This window comes from Lolium rigidum, chromosome 1, assembly GCF_022539505.1.
Source record: "Lolium rigidum isolate FL_2022 chromosome 1, APGP_CSIRO_Lrig_0.1, whole genome shotgun sequence".
In the NCBI taxonomy this organism is placed as follows: domain Eukaryota; kingdom Viridiplantae; phylum Streptophyta; class Magnoliopsida; order Poales; family Poaceae; genus Lolium; species Lolium rigidum.
The window spans coordinates 144042591-144063485 of NC_061508.1; the positions used below are offsets into that span (position 1 = coordinate 144042591).

Genomic DNA, 20895 nt, shown 5'->3' on the forward strand with positions numbered 1-20895 from the left:
AAAGAACACTTAGCTTTCTGGACACGACGAAGTCGATGCATGATGAAGTCTTCGAGTGTAGATAAGAAATCTAGCCAAAGTAGAAACCACCAAATAACGAAAGTAGATGCCGCCATATTATTGATGAAAAAATAGCCAAGCCCCCAAGCATTACTGTGGTGATGTCATGATTGTTGCTTAGATGCCGTGCCACAGTTGTTACTTGAGGCGAAGTCATGATCGAGCCCCCGAGTGTTTAGCCATGATGTCGAAAGAAGTTGACGGAGTTGCGACGTCATATAAGGTGACGCCATTTAAGATGAAGCCATAGACAATAATATATGAAGATGAACCCCAGATCAAGTATTTGAGATGAATCCATATTGAAGATTACGCCATTAAATATAGAGCATATATTGAAGATAAATCCATCGATATCATAGAGGATGAATCCATTGACCCGAAGAATCCAGTAATAACCATAGAAGGTGAATCCGCTGATATCATATAAGATGAATCCATTGATCCGAAGAAAATAGTTCCAGTAATAATTATAGAAGATTAATCCATTGAACCGAAGAATCCAGTAATATAGAAGAGGAATCCGCCGAAGAAAATAAATCCAGTAATAATCCTCGATGATAAATCCAGTGACCCGAAACGCCTCGGGTAATGTTGTATAAGAGTAAGCCAGTAATATCCATATAGATGAATCTTATAAGATGAATCTAATGAAGAAAAATCCAATAAGCCGGAGAAGATGAATCCACTGGGCCAAAGAAGGTAATTTCACTAAGCCGAAAATAAATCCACTGAGCCGAAGAAGATGAATCCATTAAGTCGAAGAAAATAATTCCACTGAGCCGAAGAAAATAATTCCACTTAGCCGGAGAAAATATATCCAGAGCCGAAGATAAGAAATTCACCAAGTAACCGAGTATATTTGTGGTAACGAAGTAATGGTGCAGCCCCCAGTGTTTGCGTGGATTTGCTCTAATAATGTAATGGAGCAGCCCCCGAGTATTCGGGTGTGGCGAAAGTAAATAATAATTGACTCTCGGAAGAGGAACACTTAGCTTTTTATCGGTTGCAGTGGAGTCGGCGTGGAAGCAAGTCATGTGACGAACACAGTCGATATAGTCGCCGCGGCACCTGGCCTAAAGTAGTCGATGAAGAGGACGCAGTCGAGGTGGCGGATCCGCGACGGGTGAGCACCCGAGTGTGTCGAAGCCGTGATGTTGAGTACGTAGTGACGAATAGAGTTGTCGAAGCAAAGTATTCGAAGCTTATTCCGATCTGCAGTTATATTGTAAAAAATCTTGCACGCAAATAATAAGACGAGCCAAAAAATATTTGACCGAATATATAGTGTCGCGAGCCTCCATAATCCTCGGTTTGTCAGCCATGAAATTTTCAAGGTGATGCGTACGTGCCAAGATGAAATAGATTAGATCTAGCGTATTTAATCAATGCGATGATCAAAGAAAAGAAAGAAAGAATCACGTGAACGCATGGCATACTATCCTTACGGGAGAGGAGCTCTGCCGCGAAGTAATCAGCCTAGCTGGTCTTTTCTTTACCTGGTACTTGCTGCCTCCGCGCCCGCTGATGGGCAATGATGGAAACATTGGTGGCCGCCGCCTACCACGTGAATAAACTGGCCAAACGACCCGTCAAGCTTCTGTCCAGATCGTTCAACTCGACGGACGAATTAGGTAGATGGATCTGCGCTAAAAAATCCTGTCGACCGGCCGATGAAGTAGCTGATAATGAACTTGATGATTTTCTTTCGTGATGCGATCTGAGATGATAAACTCGATGGATCCCGCCCGGATAACAAAATCCAGCTGTCGCACTTTCCCACAGACGGCGCCAATTGACGAGGGAACACCTCGGCAATGCCTACGTATTGTAGACTTGGGTTTCGGGAGAGAGCGACGATGGAGATTCCGGGGACGAGATTAGGCACACGACGTACCCAGCTTCGGGTCCCTCGGTGGAGGATCCCTACGTGCTGCTAGCAATCCGAGTATATGATCATAGATGTGTTTACGAGTGTCGCCGTAGGCGGAGCTATGTTGTCTATATTCTCGTCTATCCGTTGTCTCCCTTATTTCGGGTGCCTCGGCTAGCTTTATATATGCAACTCAGCCTAGGGTTTTACAAGAGTCCTAGTCGACTACTTCTTCGGGTTGCCTTGTTGGGCCTTCTCCATATTTGGTCTTCTCCATATTGGGCCGAGCCAGGTATACTAATAATGGGTACCCGAAGGGTACGCCCATGTCACCGAGCCCATCAACGAATTGCAGGCAAGGTCACGGTCGTCGTCGATATGACGTCCGATGGCATCCAGATCATTCGCGATGGACTGCAGTTTGATAGGGTACATGGTGATGGTCATGTCGCCGCGCGGTGTGTTGCGGAAGGCTTTGTTGAGGAAGAGGTACCACGAGAACTGGTTGTCGAGGAAGAATTGATGCAGATGAGCCCATGTAGTGCATGCTAGTCCGTCGGACCCTTGAACAAGGCGATGTAGTTCATCGGTTAGTGTCGCCATGAACTAGAGGCTGATGTGGATGTTGACAGAGCGCCAACCGTTGTCTGGATCGCGAGGAGCATCGCCCTCACTCACATGATCCGGGACTTTGTACGTGGTGAGGACGAACTTGAATATTTGACGCCACTTCGAGAAAATCGCACCGACAGAGTTGACATGAAATTTGATATAATTACTGATGTTAATGCCAAGTATTGGATGGGAAAAGGGAGGAGGCGTGGTTTTGGAGGGAAACAGGACGGTCAGCGGGACGCTGGTGGTTGGGATCACCAGAAGGTTGTCGCCAAAGCTGCCAAAATTGAGGGGATCAAATAGGTGGGAGTTGGGAGTGCACGGGGCATGGCATGCCGCGGTTGGAGAGGGGTGTGTGGATCATTATCAAGGGAGAGGAGAGAGGTGGGGTTGGTGGCCGACATGGTGGCTGACACCGAGGAGGAGAGGTTTCAACCATGGGGAGGAAGAGAAGGAGCGTTGGGCTCCGATACCAAGTGGAATACTAAATCTCAATTGATTGTATTGCACGTCGGTGCTCAACAACCTCATCCACGACTTGAATATGCGGAAAACACATCGACGGCGGTGGGGAGCTGGTCATGGGCGACACCTTCCAAGCAATGGCCTTGAGGCGGTCGAGGTGGACCAAGAGGCATGAGCCCTCATGACTGAAGGGCGGTCGCTCTGAGTTCTAGCATCGGTAACTTGTCGGGCCGGTGTGCCAAATGGAGGATCTACTGCAGCTTTGTCATGGGGTTCATCACCAGGTGGGATCTGTGATGTCATTTGTCTGTAGTCAAATTTGATGCAAATTTGTCTAAAGTCAAATTATCTACATCCCACTTACACCGATCGTATGCGGCTATATCAATATTTCTAATGAAAATCAAATTGAGGACGGGGCAAAGGCTTAGTGGTTGTTGCCACAGTAGTGCACTCTGGTTGGTTGCATCGAATTTCCTGCCGTATTGCTATCCACCAAAGTTTAAAAAAAATCCTGATACGCACTATAATTTCGAATACACAAAAATATTCGCAAAAATACCAAAATTACAACTGTACCCTCGTATAGTACACATAGCTGTTGGACATTATCCCCGCGCCTCGCCGCGCGGCGCCGCGTGTCTTTCCAACGGTTTGTTCCGATGGATTCGCCGTCGGCTCCGCCCTCTCTCCTCCTCAGCCTCCGCGCGCTGCCCTGCGGCGGCAGCAGCAAAAGTTCCATCTGCCTCCTCTCGAAGCAGAGGCTGCAGCACCGATTACGTTCGCCAGGAGCCGCGGTGGTGAACAAGCTCGCGCCGCGGCGGCCGGAGGCAGGCCGTCTGGGGTGGACGAACGGATTGGCGTGCCGCTGCTCCTACGATCCAGGAAACGGGCTGACCGGGGCCTCCTCCTCCTCCTCTTCCCCCTCCTCCTTCTCCTCCTGGTGAGGTGAGCGCCTTAAGAAATTCTGTCCAACTTGTGAGCCTGTCACTTTGTCAGTAAGAGTTCAGTTGTGAACTGCGATTAATTTTATTTAGTTCTCTTGCGATGATGGTCTGTTGATTTTTGATAAGGGCAGAGCGTGGATGAGTGGCCTGTTCTTGGCCGATGGGATGTGCCATGGCAGTGGCCAACCGTGTCCCTCACAATGGTGGCCTGTGCAGTTAGGTACTGTACTTTTGTCGATTAGTGTTGTGCACTGAACACTCTAGCCACAGCATTCTGAAAAAAAAATGCAAAGATTGTCAAATTTGTTCACCATGTTAAATACATCGAATCTAGTCGAATTGCATCAGTGAGTATGCGTAACCGACTCTATTGCACTGATGCCGCAGTTGATTTTGAGTTGCCGTAAATGGCTAGAAAACATCTGCTGAATGTTCTTTAGACAGTTCGCTTGTGACAGGAAAGGTTGGGCAATCAGTTTTGGAGTATGTAGGCTATCAAGCCGGAGAGGCCACTATTGATGAGAAGGCCGGGGTACTCTTCTTGGAACAACTGTATGGATCTAACTTCTTCTCCTGCGTATGGATGCTGCAACTCAATTCATAGATCATCTGCTTATAGTGAAGACTATATATCAGCATGTGATTTACTTTGCCTTTTCTTGTGTGTAAATGCAGTAATGTGACAACCGTAGCCATTGCAGTTATATTTGGCATCACCAATACTTTTCGGCCATTCTCGGATGACATACTTCGTTATGGTCAGAGACTTATCGTGTTATTCCCCTTTCAGTGAATTTCGTGTTTGCATGATAAGAGCGTGTTTACTTTCTTTTCGAAGATTACCTTGATAAATAGTAGGACTGTTATGTGACATCATGATGGCATGGAAGTTATCTAGTAGCTAAGATTGTGCTGCTTTCTGGACGTTAGGTTTCTTGCTCACTTACTCGCTGGTAGTCTATTGATGCAAATGCAACTGTATTTGTAATTTTTCAGATTTTAAGGAACCATTTAAGCTGCAAAACGGTTGGCTTCTGTGGGCTGGAATTGGCCTCTTCTTTGCTCTAATCTCCATTGCTTTAGCTGGATCTGCAATGACCTTTCTGAATGGTGAAAACACACAGAGAGAGGTCGATCTAGACTATTTTATGCTTAAGGAACTAGTCGTCTGTTGTCTTATCGAGCACCTTTATAAGTTAACAATTGATCCCTGCATCCTTTCTATTTCAACTTTATTATGAAAAGATAAGAGGTTTATTGGTTTTTTTTATCTTGGATTTTCTTAGTAATTTATAGAACTTATCAAAAATAAGTTAGTGCAATTTTCTAAATGGTTACACTAGCCATGTTTTGGCATCTCTTTGTTTCCTGTGTTTAGTTCTTGCACTGTGGATCCACCATTCCACAACTGGGAATTTCGTGCTTAGTTATTATATGTTTGATGTTCCTGCTTAGCCCTATCTGTTGGATGAAACGATGTCAACTCACACGGATAACTGAAGAAGCTTAAGAAGAATCAGATGATGTGTATATTGAAATATGCTATCCATGATAAATAAACTTTCAGAGTAGATTAAATTAGTTTATGTCTCAGATAAATGTGAACGCCTAGAATGGTAGTACTAGAGCACATTTTCTGAATATGGCTACATCTGAAATTTACAGTAAGCACAGGGATCATATATTTTTAGCGAGATTCACATGTATATATTTCCACCACATCTACATGCACGGAATTTTTCATAATATTTTGGAACTTGTAGAGATGATTTGTATCTAAGTTGCAAATTGGGTTTCGATGTACCTAGGTTCAGATGACGATTTCCCATGTTACGGTGTTGTCTTACTTTTACCTTTTTCTCAAAGGAAAAAAATCTTACATCTCACATGCAATGATCTACTTCTGTGACATCTTCTTTCAGACTGACTCGCTAGTCCTTCTATTGCCACTGATTGGATCATCAAATATCAGGTATAGCTTGTGTGTTTTTCTCACAAGTTACATTAGATATAGGTAAGGCAAGAGTTGACAAAGTTATTTGACTTCTTAATTATTTATCTTTATTTGTAGCACTGCCTGTCTCCTGGGCATCACTGGGGTTCTTGCACCAATTTTGGAGGAAACTGTGTTCAGAGGATTTCTACTGGTATCATTGACTATGTGGTAAATATGCATACCATTTTCTTAGTCCATAAACTTCCTTTTGATGGACTTCTTGTGCTTATCCCAGAAGTGTAACAATATAGGTTGGTGCTTCTGCTATTGTGTACCATAAAGGAGTATATAATCTCTTTATTATACAGGTTTTCTACTCCAGTATCTATTTTGATCACCGCTGCGGTGTTTGCCTTGGCTCATCTTACACCAGGAGAGTTTCCACAACTGTTTGTGCTTGGTAAGTGACTACACTGATAATAAGGCAGGACACTGCACAAAAGCTGCAGTGTGCAACCTACTATCGGTCTCAGCATGGTAAATATTTAATTGTTGCCTAGAATCGAACATAATCAAACACAATTGCGAAGTATATATTGTCATGTAGAATTGTTATGGTACATGATTGAACAGCGTGTACATGACTATCTTCTCCACTAACTAATGTGCACAGGTGTGGCACTAGGATTCTCGTATTCTCAAACTCGCAATCTTCTTACTCCTATCACAATTCATGCTGTATGGAACAGTGGAGTAATATTGCTGCTAACCTTTCTTCAGGTATATATTATATTTCTATCACCATTTTGTTGTATTTTATATGTTATATGCAGTTGGTCCTTTATTACCCAGATGCAGTGCACCAGTCTACTGTGCTCTGTCGTTCAGGGTGCTTTTTGGCGTCGCACATTTTTTCCTCCCCCTTCCCCTGCAGATTCTTGATACTTTTTTGTACAAAAATCGTGTCATCTTATACTCATTGGTAGTGCTCCTACCTTTATTGGAAAAAATACCCATAAAAGTACTTATACTAATTTAAGTTCTTTGTTACTGTGTTTCAGCTGCAGGGATACAATATCAAGGAGCTGTTGCAGGCATCTTAAATGTTTTATTTGGTCAGCTTATCTCACGCTAAATTTTGTATAATATTATAAAATAAATAAATATTTAGAAGAACAATGCACGTTTTAGATTATCCCCTTCTAACCATTCAGAATTGACGTGCCATTCCATCTGGTAGCTTCCTTTTTGTTTTTCAAACAAGCAATTTGCATTTTTTTTCTCTCCTATGGCTATGAAGTCAAAGATAAATTTGCAGCAGAACTATATATGATGACTTATTTCAAAGCAATGCAAACAAGGAAACTCAGATAACTAATTCCGCACTTGAATTTTATAGCAGGTTACGTTGCTAGTTCAAGAAAGCATACATTTAAAAAATGGGGTTCTCAATTTCTTCTAATCGATGCCTATAGTCCTATGTTTGCCTGGCTTACAAGTATCTTAACCGTAATTCTGTAAAGCTATGGCAGAATTTTTTTTCTTTTGAGCACCTTTAAGATTCTCCAACTAACCTCTCTAGAGGTGAGAGGAAGTCTAAATCTGAGGCGTCGATTCAACAAGGCTATTTTTGGAAAGCTTGCTAAGGGAACTATCTAGCCACTAATTAAGTGCACTAAAAATAGGACAGTATCAACCTAGCACATCCATCCTTCTTGTTGTAAAGGCTGGGTATTATGTGTATCATCTTGATGCTTTAATAAAATGTGTTTTATTCCAAAAAAAAAAAGCACATCCATCTTTCTATATGCTCATACAAAAATATTTAACCCTCCCACCTGACTCATGGCTTGCAAAAAGCAAATATTATACCATATCTATATTTGAATTGCACAACATGGCTACTTTTTTTTTTTTGAGCTGAAAACTGTAGGGGAGGCCCCGACAGTAAAAAAATTTATTAAAGGAGATAAAATATGTACAACATGGCTACTTGGTAAACAGAAACGCAAAAAGGAAACTATTTAAAGTAACACTAGAGAAAAATATGTTGGAATTTCTTGGTTGCATGCTAGTATGGAACCTAAAATATGGTGCATATCTGAAAATAGTGATAGTTCAAAAAATGTGGTATCTCAAAAACGAAACTATTGGATGGGCTACAAGCGTAGTTTAATTTGAGACAAATAAATTTGAACTGTGTCAAAGGAATACCATAACAATTTTCCTATCGTGTAAAAAGAATAGTTTGAGAGATGTTTGCTGAACTTAATTCAGAATTTCGGATCACTCAATTCCTTTTAATCAACTCAAAACTTGAAAATAAACTACTTTACAACATTTTGTCTAGCATGGTCTATCCATGAGTATATGAACTCAGGTTCTCTTCTTTCCTTAGACAGTGATATTGTCACTGACATTGACCCTTCATGCTTGTGTGAATCCAAACTAACACTAAATAAAGAACATGATATGTAAGAGTGCCTTGCAAGTTGTGAGATTGTTATATGCTCGAAAGGGAATTTGTAATCAAAAGATGGGCTGCTGGTGAAAGTCTACTGATTAATAGCTATAAATTTCCTTAAAATATCAGAATTACGCCAACATGTTTGCGACCTGATGTAAAAGAGCACTGTTTGGAGTTATCCGGCTGTCAATCTTTCAAATATCAATGCAAAGAATTGAAGCGACAGTGACATCAAGATTCAATCTCAGGGAGGCTTGATTACTGTATTATTATTTAATCAGTAGCTGTAGCTGGTGTCTTACCTGGTAACGCTATTCGTAATGAAAAATAATGCTTGTGATGCTATCTTTGGATGTTAGGTGTTGCTTTCTTAGCGATCCCTTTTCTATCGCTTTAACAATCGAACGAAAATGCCTACTAGATTTAGAAGAATTGGGGTGGAAAATCATGTCGTCCATGTCATCATGCGCATGGATAAAGATGGCAAATGTAAAGAATGTTCCTTGACTCCTTGTGATAGAATTTGCTTATCTGGTGACTGGAGATAATCTCTGATAGGGCACTTTCTCTACCTACTGAGGAAAATATTACTGAGTAGCGGGCATGCAAAATGATCTGGAAATGGCTGTATAGCTCACTGGGCAACAGTTGTACTCCCTCTGTTGCTGAAAAATCTTCCTAACTTTATCTAGATATGAAGGTGTATATAGACATGTTTTAGCTACAGATTCATCCATATCTATAAAAAGTTGCGAAGCTTTTTTAGAAACGGATGGAGTAGGATTTTTAATTTTCACTTCAGCTCACTTCAGAACCGAAACAAATACACAGTTTTTTTTTTCATCTATTGACCTGTTTTCCTTGCTACTGTAGAAGTAGTGCTGCCGTGGTGTGTTTTCCATCTCGCCTTTCATTTGCCAAAAGCGCAAAAGTACTTGCCTCTCCATGATCTTCAACCTGAAGCTTTAAAGTATGCAAGGATACGAGTTTATTTACAGTTTTAAGTTGCATTTTTTCTAAAGGCTTAGTTGATTTTCACAAAAACTGAATTTGGTTAGAGACTGATGTGGCACATGTTGAATTTATTGGCGTTCGCTTTGTAGCAATGCACATGCATGTAAGGATCATTTTCTAGAAGTTCCCAGTTTAAACTCGCACTTACATGTTTCATAGATGGCAATAAGCGAAAAGCACAATAAATATTTTAGAAATATAGTTCATATGATCATATCCTGGTATATTTAATTATTTATCATTGAATCATCAAGTGTACAGTTTTGGTGCAATTTCGTGTTGAACTCGGTTTGCTTCCAAACATGAAAATATATGGGCTTGTAGGTTTGTGTCCACTTGTCCTAACAATGATACTATATAGGATTATTTAAGAACTGTGAAGCAACATTTCATACGTTTCAATTCGCTTTAACAGGGCCATTCCAGTCGAGTGCAATACTCACTCAATCCCTCCATTTAGTTTGTTGAATCTAATCCACTTAACAGGGCCATTACAGTTCGTCTTTGTTTCCATCTAATATACTATATTTAATTGACCAATAAAGTCAAATCGTTTCCTTAAAAATAACTCTCTTGATTAAGTTCACGTGTGCCTCCTATGAAGAAGAGCAACACGTTCATGTGTTCCAAGAACCAGGAAACCAAGAAGTAGTCAGAGCAGGATTGCTTGAACTGGAAGATTTTGACGTTGACTCCTCCCCCAAATCTACTCTAGAAACTTGGGTTCCCAGTTGCGAGCACAGCAAGGGACAGGAATTGCTCTAAATCAAGAGCAAATTAGTCCTTCAAAAGTAGTGGATTAATGGGGTGCTACTCCGTGTGCCGGCAACTGGGGGACACGGGGAGAAAGATTGTTTGCAAAGTTTTGACGAGTATTTGACTGCGCGCACGGCCGAAACCTTGTCCCTGATTGATCGTCTGTGACTCAGTTATTGCAGTTGGATGCTTTCGTTTGTTCTTTTCGAAGAACATTTTACTACTCCCTCCGGTCCATATTAATTGACTCTAATGTGGATGTATCTAGACACATTTTAGTTCTAGATACATCCATATTGAAGTCAATTAATATGAATCGGAGGGAGTAACAAATTAAGAGAGGGGAAGAACCTACGTGTACATAAATTTGGGGCATCTTTACATAGGAAAATGTGGCCGTGTCAGCAATGTCGTCGCCACTCAGGGAGTGAGCAACTCGGCGGTTTTACGTGTAACTAATATTTCAGATTTTTGGAACCTACCCCCAGCTGATCGTAAAAGTGAACTGTTTTCGATTCACTGACTAGTAGTATCACTTTGTACAGTTAACTGTAATATTTTCAAAATGAACGATTATACATTTAGTCAGACTCAATCTACAATCTACCATCTCTAAGTTTCATATGCGAAACTTAGATAATATACTTGAATCTTGAACACAAACATGACAACCGCCGACATACATGGACCTGAATACAGTGGATGCGTGGTTCGGGATTTGGCAACATCTGGAGTCTAGTTCAGATTTGGCTATTTGATATAATTATCTCCATTGTTTTCTCTTCTTATAGATTTATAGTCAACTCGTCACATACTCACATGTGGTGGTCAGGGCTGAGTTAGTAGCGGTGCTGCTATATATGATGATCGTTTGCATTTCGCTAGAGATTTTGTGAAAATCATGTTCGAGTACTGATGGATGATCTAACCTCCTTGCATTTTCTCCCTCTTTTGGTCCATGTTGAAAGTTACTCATTTTCTGCATCAGAACGAGAAACAGACCAACATGCTGCTGATACATCAGAACGAGAGAAAAAAAGCCCTCGCGTGAGCTTGCCCATATCTATTCAATGTGATGTTCAAGCGCTTGTAGTAATATTTAAGGACACATAGCCTTATGGAGTGTGGAACGGGGCAAGAGACAATTGTGCCATGTGGAGTGACCAGCATGCTTGCGGTTAACCAAGCTGACTCGCTGTGGAGCAAATTGGACCGGCTTTCCACCGTGGCAACTCAAGCGAATAAAATTTAGTCTGCAAAGCTGTACTTGGAGTAAGAACCTTCTCTTTCAACACTCACCAGCAGAGTCACCCACGCTAATTCATAAAGAAGTGCAGAAAATTGCACCGGTAAGGCCCATCACTATCTCTGAGTAATCAGTTTGTAGGACTCTCTTTCTCTATCTCTCTCTTACTCGATTAGATACTAATTACCACACATTAGTTAATTCCCGAAATCCCAGACTAATACGAAAAATAAATGCACATAATCACATAAAACGGCGAATTTGGTTTCAGAAATGAAAGGAATACCAACAAGTTTTTTTACGAAGAAAGGAATTCTAGTATTCATCGACGTTCATGAAGCCAAAAGTGTTCAAGAAGAGTGTCACAGTTTCTATTTCTGCCGTGTATTGCAGTGCAATGTAATAAGTTTTTCCATTTACCTGGGAAGGCTAAAGATGAAGTGCAAAACAAAAAAAGAACTATTTTCACTGCCGTACGTGAGTATTCAAGTGTGAACTGAAAGTGACTGCCAATTCCTTCATGCTGCTCATCTTGTCTTCGTTGAGATACTGAACCAGCATTAAACAAATCATGACAGCTTTCAAACAGAGAAGGAACTAAAACGGATTATTAAATGCAGAACGAAATTCTTCAGAACTGTGGCCCGCTGGACTCATCAAGTCGTTCCGGGTAGCTCATGCCTCATATATAAGTACACCTCGTGTGTAATAGATTTACATCGCAACTGATTGTCTTCACCTCAGCAGCTTCATCCCTAGAAGCCATTCACTAGCTTACTGCACAAACGGTACAAGGATAGCCAGCCTTTGTAAGTTTGTGACCACTTGCAACAGGCTGTAGGGTTCATACCTTTGTGAGATATGGAGGGAGGAAATGATGTCAATATGGAGAAATCAGATGAGATCCTCCTTCCAGGGTTCCGGTTTCATCCTACCGATGAAGAGCTGGTCAGTTTCTACCTCAAGAAGAAGATCCAGCAAAAGCCTATCTCCATTGAGCTCATCAGGCAATTGGACATCTACAAGTTTGATCCATGGGATCTGCCAAGTAAGCTTGAAACCTACACCTTCCTTGTTATATATCATTTTCTCACGAATACATCGGAATGCAATTGACCTTTGAGTTTTTCAAATTTTGTATCTTCAAAAGTAGTTTGCACTTAGGATGCCAGTTCAACATAAGTTGATTTCATTGATCTAGTTAAGTAGAAACAAGGACAATCATCCCTCTAGAAGAAGTCCAGTTCAAAGAATTCAGTAGTATTGTTGTGTTCATGACAAGGTAACCTAGGTGCGTGACTCGCCTTATGCAAAGTCTAACTTCGCTGTCTCTTGTCAATAACAGAGCTTGCGAGCACCGGCGAAACGGAGTGGTACTTCTACTGCCCAAGGGACCGGAAGTATCGCAACAGCGCGAGGCCAAACCGAGTGACAGCAGCTGGGTTCTGGAAAGCCACAGGAACCGATAGGCCGATCTACTCCTCCGAGGGCACCAGGTGCATAGGCCTGAAGAAGTCCCTTGTCTTCTACAAAGGCAGAGCGGCAAGAGGGATGAAAACCGACTGGATGATGCACGAGTTTAGGCTTCCTTCGCTCGCCGATCCATCGCTTCCCAAGAGACCGATCGACAAGAACATCCCGCTCAACGTATGCATTCCAACTCATACTATGTAGTGGTTATAGAGCTAAATTCCAGTGCTATATCAAATTCTAACAGGTGCTTCTTTTTTTAATGAAAACAGGACTCTTGGACCATATGCAGGATCTTCAAGAAGACCAGTTCCATGGCGCAACGGGCGCTCTCTCATGCTTGGGGGCCTCCATTGGCAACTGAGCAAGACCTCTTCTCTGGGATGCAATCGGTGCAAGCTTCACATTTTGCATCCGAGAGCTCCCCTTCATTGCAAGCTGCAGCGGCACCAGCAAGTCAGTTCATCACCAGCAAATATGGCTTCCAGGGACAGCAACAGTTTCAGAAAGCCAGCAACACACAGGATGGTTCTTCATGCAAGGTCATAAGCTTCAACTGCAATCCAGCTCAGGAAGTCCAGAAAGGTCCCATCATCTTGCCATTCCAGGCACAGCCATCACACAAGCCCGCGCACGCTGCACCACAGCTCTTCGACGCGCAGTTTGGGCAGCCTGAGCATATCGCTGGGTTTGTGATTGATTCTTCTGCGGATGTGAACTTCGGAATGAGCTGCAGGAACCAAGAGTCGTCCACAGTAAAGCCTGGCAATACCTTCAACATGACCAATGAGTGGGAGGCTCCAGGAAGGCTCAACTTCCCATTCGATTTAGGAGTAGACTCTCCAGATGACTGGAAGTGCAACATACCTTGGGAATCCTTCCTTAGCCCAACTGTGCCTGCCGAGATGCCACAATACTAGATGCCTTGCCCTACAGAGAGTGGGAGGTGTTTGTCCATATACTAGCTTAGATGTACAGATACAGTGAGTCGCCTTCATCTGTTAGCGTTTCTGTTAGCAAAGACTTTCAGTTTTGGGTTTACATGTATTGTACATAGTGAGATGTACCCTTGTTAACAGCAGAGCTAACAGAGAGAAGGACATATATATATACCTTGGTGTACTGTCTATACATTTTGAGAGTATAATGAACATACATAGAAGTTTTAACTGGACGGCTTCCCAAACTTCAATGGATTGGCAAACCCTGAATGGCTGAAACTGATGCACTGAGCTGATTGTTCACCCCTCCACCGTTGCATCAAGATGTATCAACTGACTTGATCCATTGTTCTCAATCCGTGTGCTGGCACAAGCCACCTTCCGGCCAAGGTTATTGCAATATCTGGTGGTTTGTTAGTTGGTGGAATCTTTGGAATGTGAAATGAACATATTAACTCCACCATCTGTCTAGTTATAATTTGAAGGTTCATTGCCATTGGTAGCCTTCAGTTCAGATTTGTCCACGTTACAAAAAAGCCAATGAACACAACAGTACCCTATCACATATAAATGTCCAACAGTGCAACAAAATTCCCAGGATACATTAACAGAAACAATAAATGAGGGGGTATGTCACGAATGAAGAGATCACGACAAACAAGTCAGCAGATTTGACTAACATACGGTTCAAAGACAAGATCAGAATCCATGACAAATCAACTAGGGAATCAGATGTCCCAATAACAAGAGGTAAAAGGATTTGGAACACCCTAAACTCACATGCTACATTTCACACGAGGCAACTAGATCCTTTCATCACCATCAAAAATACTTTTCACTTGCACAAAACAGCAGTGTGCATCCTTCACAGAGGAGCTCTACTTTGTGGCTGTCTTGTCTTTGGTTTTCTGGATTTTCAGGACCTTCTTGACAATCTTCTGCTCTTCGACCAAGAAAGCACGAATGATCCTGCACAGCATAGTTGCAACTCATGAGATTACAAGATGGCAGATCTTTGGACTATTACACACAATTGTATTTCTTGCTTTGTTTGCTGACCTCTCCCTAACAGCAGGTCCTGAAAGCACTCCACCATAAGGACGGTTCACAGTCCTGCGGTTCCTAGACAACCTTGACCTCTTGTACTCCGTTGGCCTCAGGTGTGGAATCTGGAAGGAGAAGGCAACAATATTAACACTCAAGATGAAATATTCAAATCACTATCACAGAAATGAGTGGTATCAGTAACATGCCAAACTAACACTTCCCAGTAGCAAAAGTGATTGATTGCTTACAAGCAAGCAAAATTGTCTTGATACTCCACTACAGGTTACTACTATTAACACCACCAGATAAAGAGAATGAGCATACACATGTGTAATAGATGTGCAGTCTGCACAGGAATTATAACACATACAAAAAGTACAACATCAGGTCTAACAGTAGGCCTGGAAAAGATCATGAACCTGGTATGCTAAAGGGATTACTCAGAACAACAGATAAATATAAGATCAACTCCTAAGCTGAGTACTGCTGTAAATATTACAGTAGGCATCTTCTGCAGGATGGAAATTCTAGAAAATTTAATTTTAATGGTACACATAAAGGTCTAGCCCAATAACTGACCTGAGACGGCTATAACAATAAATAAAAATAGATATAAATCATAATGAACAAGTAACTGACTCCTCACAGTGAGGCACAGCAGATAATGGGGAAGAACATGCAAAACAATGTTAGTTCCTCCATGACTAGAGCAAACAATGCCAACGAAATGACACATAAAAACAAACATTTTCATAAGTACTGCCCATGTTAGCCACTACATTCAATCCAACAAAATACTGTGCATTATTCCCAATTAGCATATTTTGACCGAAAAACTAGATCTAGCATACCAATAGCAAAACCACCAAACAATGAGACCCATTCCATATTGTACAACGCGGGGCCAATTTCACTACGAATGCATATACTAACCCCAAGCAGCACAAAACTGAACCGTAAGTTTAAGCAAAGCAAGGTCTGCATCACTCACTCCCTGGATCTTCTTCCCAGTGACGGGGCACTTGGGTCCGCTAGCCCTCTTCTTGGTATACTGGTACACAAGCTTCCCACCTGCAACAAGAAAGCAGGCAAATCGTCAAACAACGCCATGAACTCGGCAGAACCAGATCGAGGACTCCACGACACTAGAAACTATAGAAGAAAAAACAAGAACAGATCGAGCGTACCTGGAGTCTTGACGACCCGGGTCTGGTTCGACTTTGTCGCGTAGCTGTGACGCTTGCGGTAGGTCAGGCGCTGCACCATCTTGCCGCCGCCGCCGATGGTCTTGCTGATAAACCCTAGAGAGACGCTGGGTGGGGGAAGGGGAAGAGAAGTGCGGCCTGGCGGCGATAGGGCTATAAATGGTTGGCTTGGAGCTCCACGGCTATTGAACGGCTCAGATTAGCTTGATCAAGCGGTCATGAGCTTTGGTCTGGTTTGACACACCGCTTATACGGCTTCGTTGGGCCATCTGGGCTTCTGTTTGGGCCAAAAAGGTCAAGCATGTTTATATGAATGCATGTAAAGAGCACCTCTAAGATACTAAGTTTAAGTTACCTCAAAAAAAAAAGATACTAAGTTTAAGAGACTGATCCGGCAAGATTGACGAATTTACCGCATACACATAGCTATCAACGGGAAGGATCCTACCTTTATAAAACACCAAAATATCAAACCTAAGATTTGATTTCTAGTGAACATAACCCTCCTAACCATTCGAACAAATGTTAGTTCTCACCAACGCATACCTAGCTAGAATTGTTACCACTTTTATCTTTGCTTAGTAGACACGTCTAGCACGTCAGGAGAAATAAGGGGCAGTCATGTCTAGTTCGAACCTCTTAGTGAGATGGGGATGAGTGTAAAGTACTCCCTCCGTCCATCAAAAATGTCTCAACTTTATCAAAACTAGGAAACATGCCCGTGCGTTGCGGCGGCTTGATTTTACTGAATATTATTTTTCGAGAATGCAACAACCTTCACGAATATGTGAGAATATGTTTTCCTTACTTTTCGGGTGTCTAACATAGTCTCTCAGTCGGTTAAATATTTTTTTGGCTAGTTTTCATATTTTTCACATTTTATAAATCTATAAGTGTCACCTAAAATTGTATCATTTTTTGTCGATTAGTTATAACACATGGAGGTTCGATGGTTTACAACTGAAATGGTAGAAAGTTATATGCAACTCCGAAACAAATAATAAAATAAAAACTCATGTTTTAGCAGAAACTCACTATAGTGCCCGTTTAAAATATTTTCCGGGCACATATGAAAACAGATTTCGTGCTCCCGAGCTCCAGTGCTCCTGGTTAGTTCAAAAATTTCAAAACCATATCTATGAGTCTTAAAAAAATTGAAAAAATATATTCGGATGTAGTTTATGAATTCTCTCATAAATGTGTAAAATATCAATTCCAAATACTTTGTATTCTGAGCTGTAAAAAATAACAAAAATGTAGATCTGTAGAATTATGTTTCAAATCCCCAAATTTTATCATATTTGCCATTTTTGTGTAGCCCACAATACAAAGAATTTCAAATCACGATTTTACATGCTTGTGGGATACAACACTAACTATGTGCAGAATTATTTTCAGATTTTTTTAAAACTTGTAAACCATAATTTTAAATTTATTTGAACGACAAGAGTAGTGGTGCTCAGGAGCAAATGATACTTTCCGGCACATATAGCACTCTTTGTGGATCCAGGTGCTTCGCTTGTGTGATAGATGGTGAGGGTGAAACGCATCTGTATCGAGCTTGCGCCGGGGCTACAGGTGCGCAGGGACCCCCCCTGACGAGCGGCCTAACTGGCTGCGTCCTGTTCTGCTCGTCGCCACGTCCTGGCTTACAGGCGAGTGCAACTCATCGTTGCAGCGTACCATCTGTGCTCTCCAGATACCGTCTCCGCGGTCGCCCACGGCGCACGGGCCTCGTTTTCACATTGTGCCGCAGCCGGCCGGCCGGCAACTGATCAAATCTTTTAGCAGTGTCATCCTTTCGTTCATGAGGCAGCAGAGTCCAACCCAAACACACAGTTCCGTTTAATCCATGCCCTCCTTGATTATTCGATTTTTCCCACCAATCATGTTGCTGATGCATGATTTCTGAGGCTGCTTGGTGATAACCCAAAATTATGAACATATATAAATTGGTGAGACTCTGTGTAAGGTAACGAGGTGGGACTATTCAACAAAAAATACCGTGAGCTTAGTGAGTTGGTTTAGGCGAGGATTTTAGGCCACGAAGATGCCACAAGTATCAGGCCTTTGTTGCTGCGCTCAAAGTCCACAATCCCACGAGCCTGTACACCTTCACACCACGAGCCCACGATCCTGTCGAGCGGCCTGCAGAGCGCGCGGGCGTTTAGGCCATACCCGGCGATCTCCTCATACTGGTAGCCGCCTCTGCAAGGATCGGGTACTTGCGCCTCCGCCATAGTTGCCGACCCCGCCCCAGCTCCCGCCCTGCCACAACATCTCCTGAACAATAATATATTTTTGGTTCATAGAAACAGCTCGGAACATTCTTTCAATTTTTCAGCAGCAGCATGCAGACATGAGATCATCCCGGCTCCCTTCCTGCCCTTCTCCGTCTGGGTTTGCTGCTCCTCGCTCTCTGCCTGGGTTTTCTGCTCCTCGCTCTCGCTCTCCAACTACTGGAGTCGCGCTACCGCGTAGCTAGATGGTAGTCCGGTGCACAACGAGAGGACCATGGGAATTCGAGGTCACACCGGAGCTCCGGTGCGCGAGTGTCCGGTGCTGCTGCTCTCCGTTGTTCGTCCCCACCGGCGGAGCAGGGTTGCTTGACTACACGGGGTGGCCTGCAGCTCGACGGCGCGGTCCATGGCTGAATGTCGAAGCAGGGGAAGGATCGATTTGGAAAACTTCGGCGCGCATACGCGTCCACTTCCCTGGGTGGCGGTGGTAGCGTACCAGGTTCAGCGAGGGGTGGGCCAAGAACTTGGGGCAGGAGGGGAGGGGCCGAGACGGCGCAGCGAGCCGCACAGGTTAGGCCACGCTCGAGAGATAGAGGATAGGCTGCTCTCCGCTGTTCGTCCCGGTTTATTCGGGATGGGGAAAAAATAGAATGAATCGGTATGTAATGGCATTGTGCCGTATTATGCGGTTTGGTGGGAGGGCAAAACGGTCCAACGAAAAGTTGGACGAAAATTTTGGCAGAAATCACACGGACGAAACCACGGAAACGTTAGCTCCTTTATTATTGGGACTATCTATTTGGCACCTGAGTGTTTTTATTTTCGTCAACACTCGAATTTCTTTTGACCAATCAGAAGCGTATCTTTATTTATTTTTCCTTCCTGCTTGTTTCTTTATTTATTTTTCCTTCCTGCTTGTTTTCGTAATGTTTCTCCCTCGATTAAAATACCAGGCGAGCAATCCAACAAGCTAATCAACCATGATGTCTAGATACATGGACACAAATTAATGCAGACGAAAAAAAAAATCCCAGCACACATCTCGTCTGTCTCTTGAACAGCAAGTCTGTTGCTTTCCATTTCTCTCAGAATACCTCATTGTCTGGAATCGGAAAAAAGAAGATGGAAGAAAGATATGGGATAGAAGGAAGATCTAGATTGGCCACGAAAGAAACCAACGTGCATCATGGATCTCACGTAAAACTTCCCAGATTCTTTTACCCGATGACAATCTTTGTTCCTCCATTTGAATATGAAGCCAAATTTTGTCCATTCATCTCCAGCAACGTACAAAACCACCCCATCAACATGATATTTCTGTGTATCAGCAACATGGTTAACCTTTTAGACATCAGCGTTGATCTTGTCTTCTGAAAACACAAACAACAAAAAGAGGAGATTTCTGGCGAACCAAAGAAGTGCGGACTAGTTTTCTTAGCATGGCATGGAAGTTCAGTGTACATTCAATCTCATTTTAGTTAGTGGAGTTTCGCTGTAAGTGCAAGGCTAAAATACTTAGGATTTACAGTAATGTTACACTGTAAGTACAGACCAACTTTTTTAGGATTTACCATGCATTTACAGTGAGCATTGAAAATGAAAGTGCAGACTAAATTACCTAGGATTTACAGTGGTGTTACACTGTAATTACATACTAATATGATTGTAAGTATAGTCCAATTTTCTTAGGATTTAGCATGCATTATATTTATAATGGACATTAAAAATGTAAAAGTGCAGGCTAAAATTAATTAGGATTTAGGGTGCTGTTACATTGTAAGTACTGTACAGTCCAATTTTCTTAGGATTTTGCTATATGTTTACAGTGGGCATTAAAAATGTACATACATTGTAAGCAATGAGTCCTAGCACTGTATATACAAAGAATAAATAAATGTAGATACACAAAGGTAAGTACGTTGTATATACAAAATGTCAAATTGTTATATACACTGGTACTACACTACAAGCCACCTGTACATACATGGCCTATATACCAAAAAAAAGTGTAAACCTGACTGTGTGTATATACTAGTGTAGATGACATTACATACAAAAGTACACACTCTGTACATACAGCTATATCACCTTGCATATACAGCATCTCCACTGTAAAACAAGGAACTGCACGTTATTATACAACACTTCATTCTACTATAAAACTGCTGCAAAACACTCTGAAAAAAGGACGAAATCCACCATTATTCTGCCCATTTGAACACTTCCACCCCCGCCCCTCCAAAAATTATCCTCATGGTACTACTCCCCTGACACATGATGCTACTTCTGCCCAAAACATACGCAAAACACTTCCATCCACTCGAGGCTACTGGATTTCACCCGCACATGAACACCCATAAGCATCCACGAGGGAAAATATAATCCCCACACTGTTCACAATACCCTAGAGAGAAAAATACATCTTGCTAGAAACCTACACGTGAATCTCCTACACGCTCAGGGCCTTGTTGCTGACGCGCAGCGATGAATGAAATTTTTGCAGCGGACCTCGACATGCGGCGATGGAGAAACTTCGATGGCCTTTGCCCCCCGCACCTTGTGGAAGGGCGTGGAACAGAGAAAAGAGAGTACATGAGAAATTGGAAAGATAAA

The 20895-nt window shown here is 42.3% G+C and overlaps 3 protein-coding genes across 3 annotated transcripts; 2 read left to right on the top strand and 1 right to left on the bottom strand.

Moving 5' to 3' along the window:
• Positions 1-3950: 3950 nt before the first annotated feature.
• Positions 3951-7116, top strand: LOC124682578 (membrane-embedded CAAX protease MroQ-like; the record flags this gene model as incomplete). The annotated part of the gene is given in 10 exon segments (XM_047217238.1): positions 3951-3961; positions 4092-4180; positions 4405-4512; positions 4636-4718; positions 4957-5090; positions 5883-5932; positions 6032-6124; positions 6265-6356; positions 6570-6676; positions 6958-7116. Coding segments are annotated over 10 exon segments (809 nt in total), but the record flags the coding sequence as incomplete, so codon positions are not given.
• Positions 7117-10465: 3349 nt separating this feature from the next.
• LOC124682524 (protein FEZ-like) lies at positions 10466-13983 on the top strand. The gene is made up of 3 exons (XM_047217190.1): positions 10466-12427; positions 12725-13026; positions 13122-13983. The coding sequence occupies exons 1-3, from the start codon at positions 12241-12243 to the stop codon at positions 13767-13769; spliced, it is 1137 nt and encodes a 378-aa protein (XP_047073146.1). The 5' UTR covers positions 10466-12240; the 3' UTR covers positions 13770-13983.
• A 348-nt stretch (positions 13984-14331) lies between these two features.
• Positions 14332-16168, bottom strand: LOC124682525 (60S ribosomal protein L34-like). The gene is made up of 4 exons (XM_047217191.1): positions 16025-16168; positions 15829-15908; positions 14850-14959; positions 14332-14759 (listed from the first exon to the last, which is right to left on the bottom strand). Exons 1-4 carry the CDS (start codon positions 16101-16103, stop codon positions 14669-14671), a joined length of 360 nt encoding a protein of 119 aa, XP_047073147.1. The 5' UTR covers positions 16104-16168; the 3' UTR covers positions 14332-14668.
• Positions 16169-20895: the final 4727 nt, after the last annotated feature.

Coding starts and splice junctions, on each gene's coding strand:
- LOC124682524 (XM_047217190.1), top strand. CDS start 12,241: ATGGAGGGAGGAAATGATGTCAATATGGAGAAATCAGATGAGATCCTC. Junction 12,428..12,724: donor TGATCCATGGGATCTGCCAA/GTAAGCTTGAAA, acceptor TGTCAATAACAG/AGCTTGCGAGCACCGGCGAA. Junction 13,027..13,121: donor ACAAGAACATCCCGCTCAAC/GTATGCATTCCA, acceptor TAATGAAAACAG/GACTCTTGGACCATATGCAG.
- LOC124682525 (XM_047217191.1), bottom strand. CDS start 16,103: ATGGTGCAGCGCCTGACCTACCGCAAGCGTCACAGCTACGCGACAAAG. Junction 15,909..16,024: donor CCGGGTCGTCAAGACTCCAG/GTACGCTCGATC, acceptor TTCTTGTTGCAG/GTGGGAAGCTTGTGTACCAG. Junction 14,760..14,849: donor GGACCTGCTGTTAGGGAGAG/GTCAGCAAACAA, acceptor TATGCTGTGCAG/GATCATTCGTGCTTTCTTGG.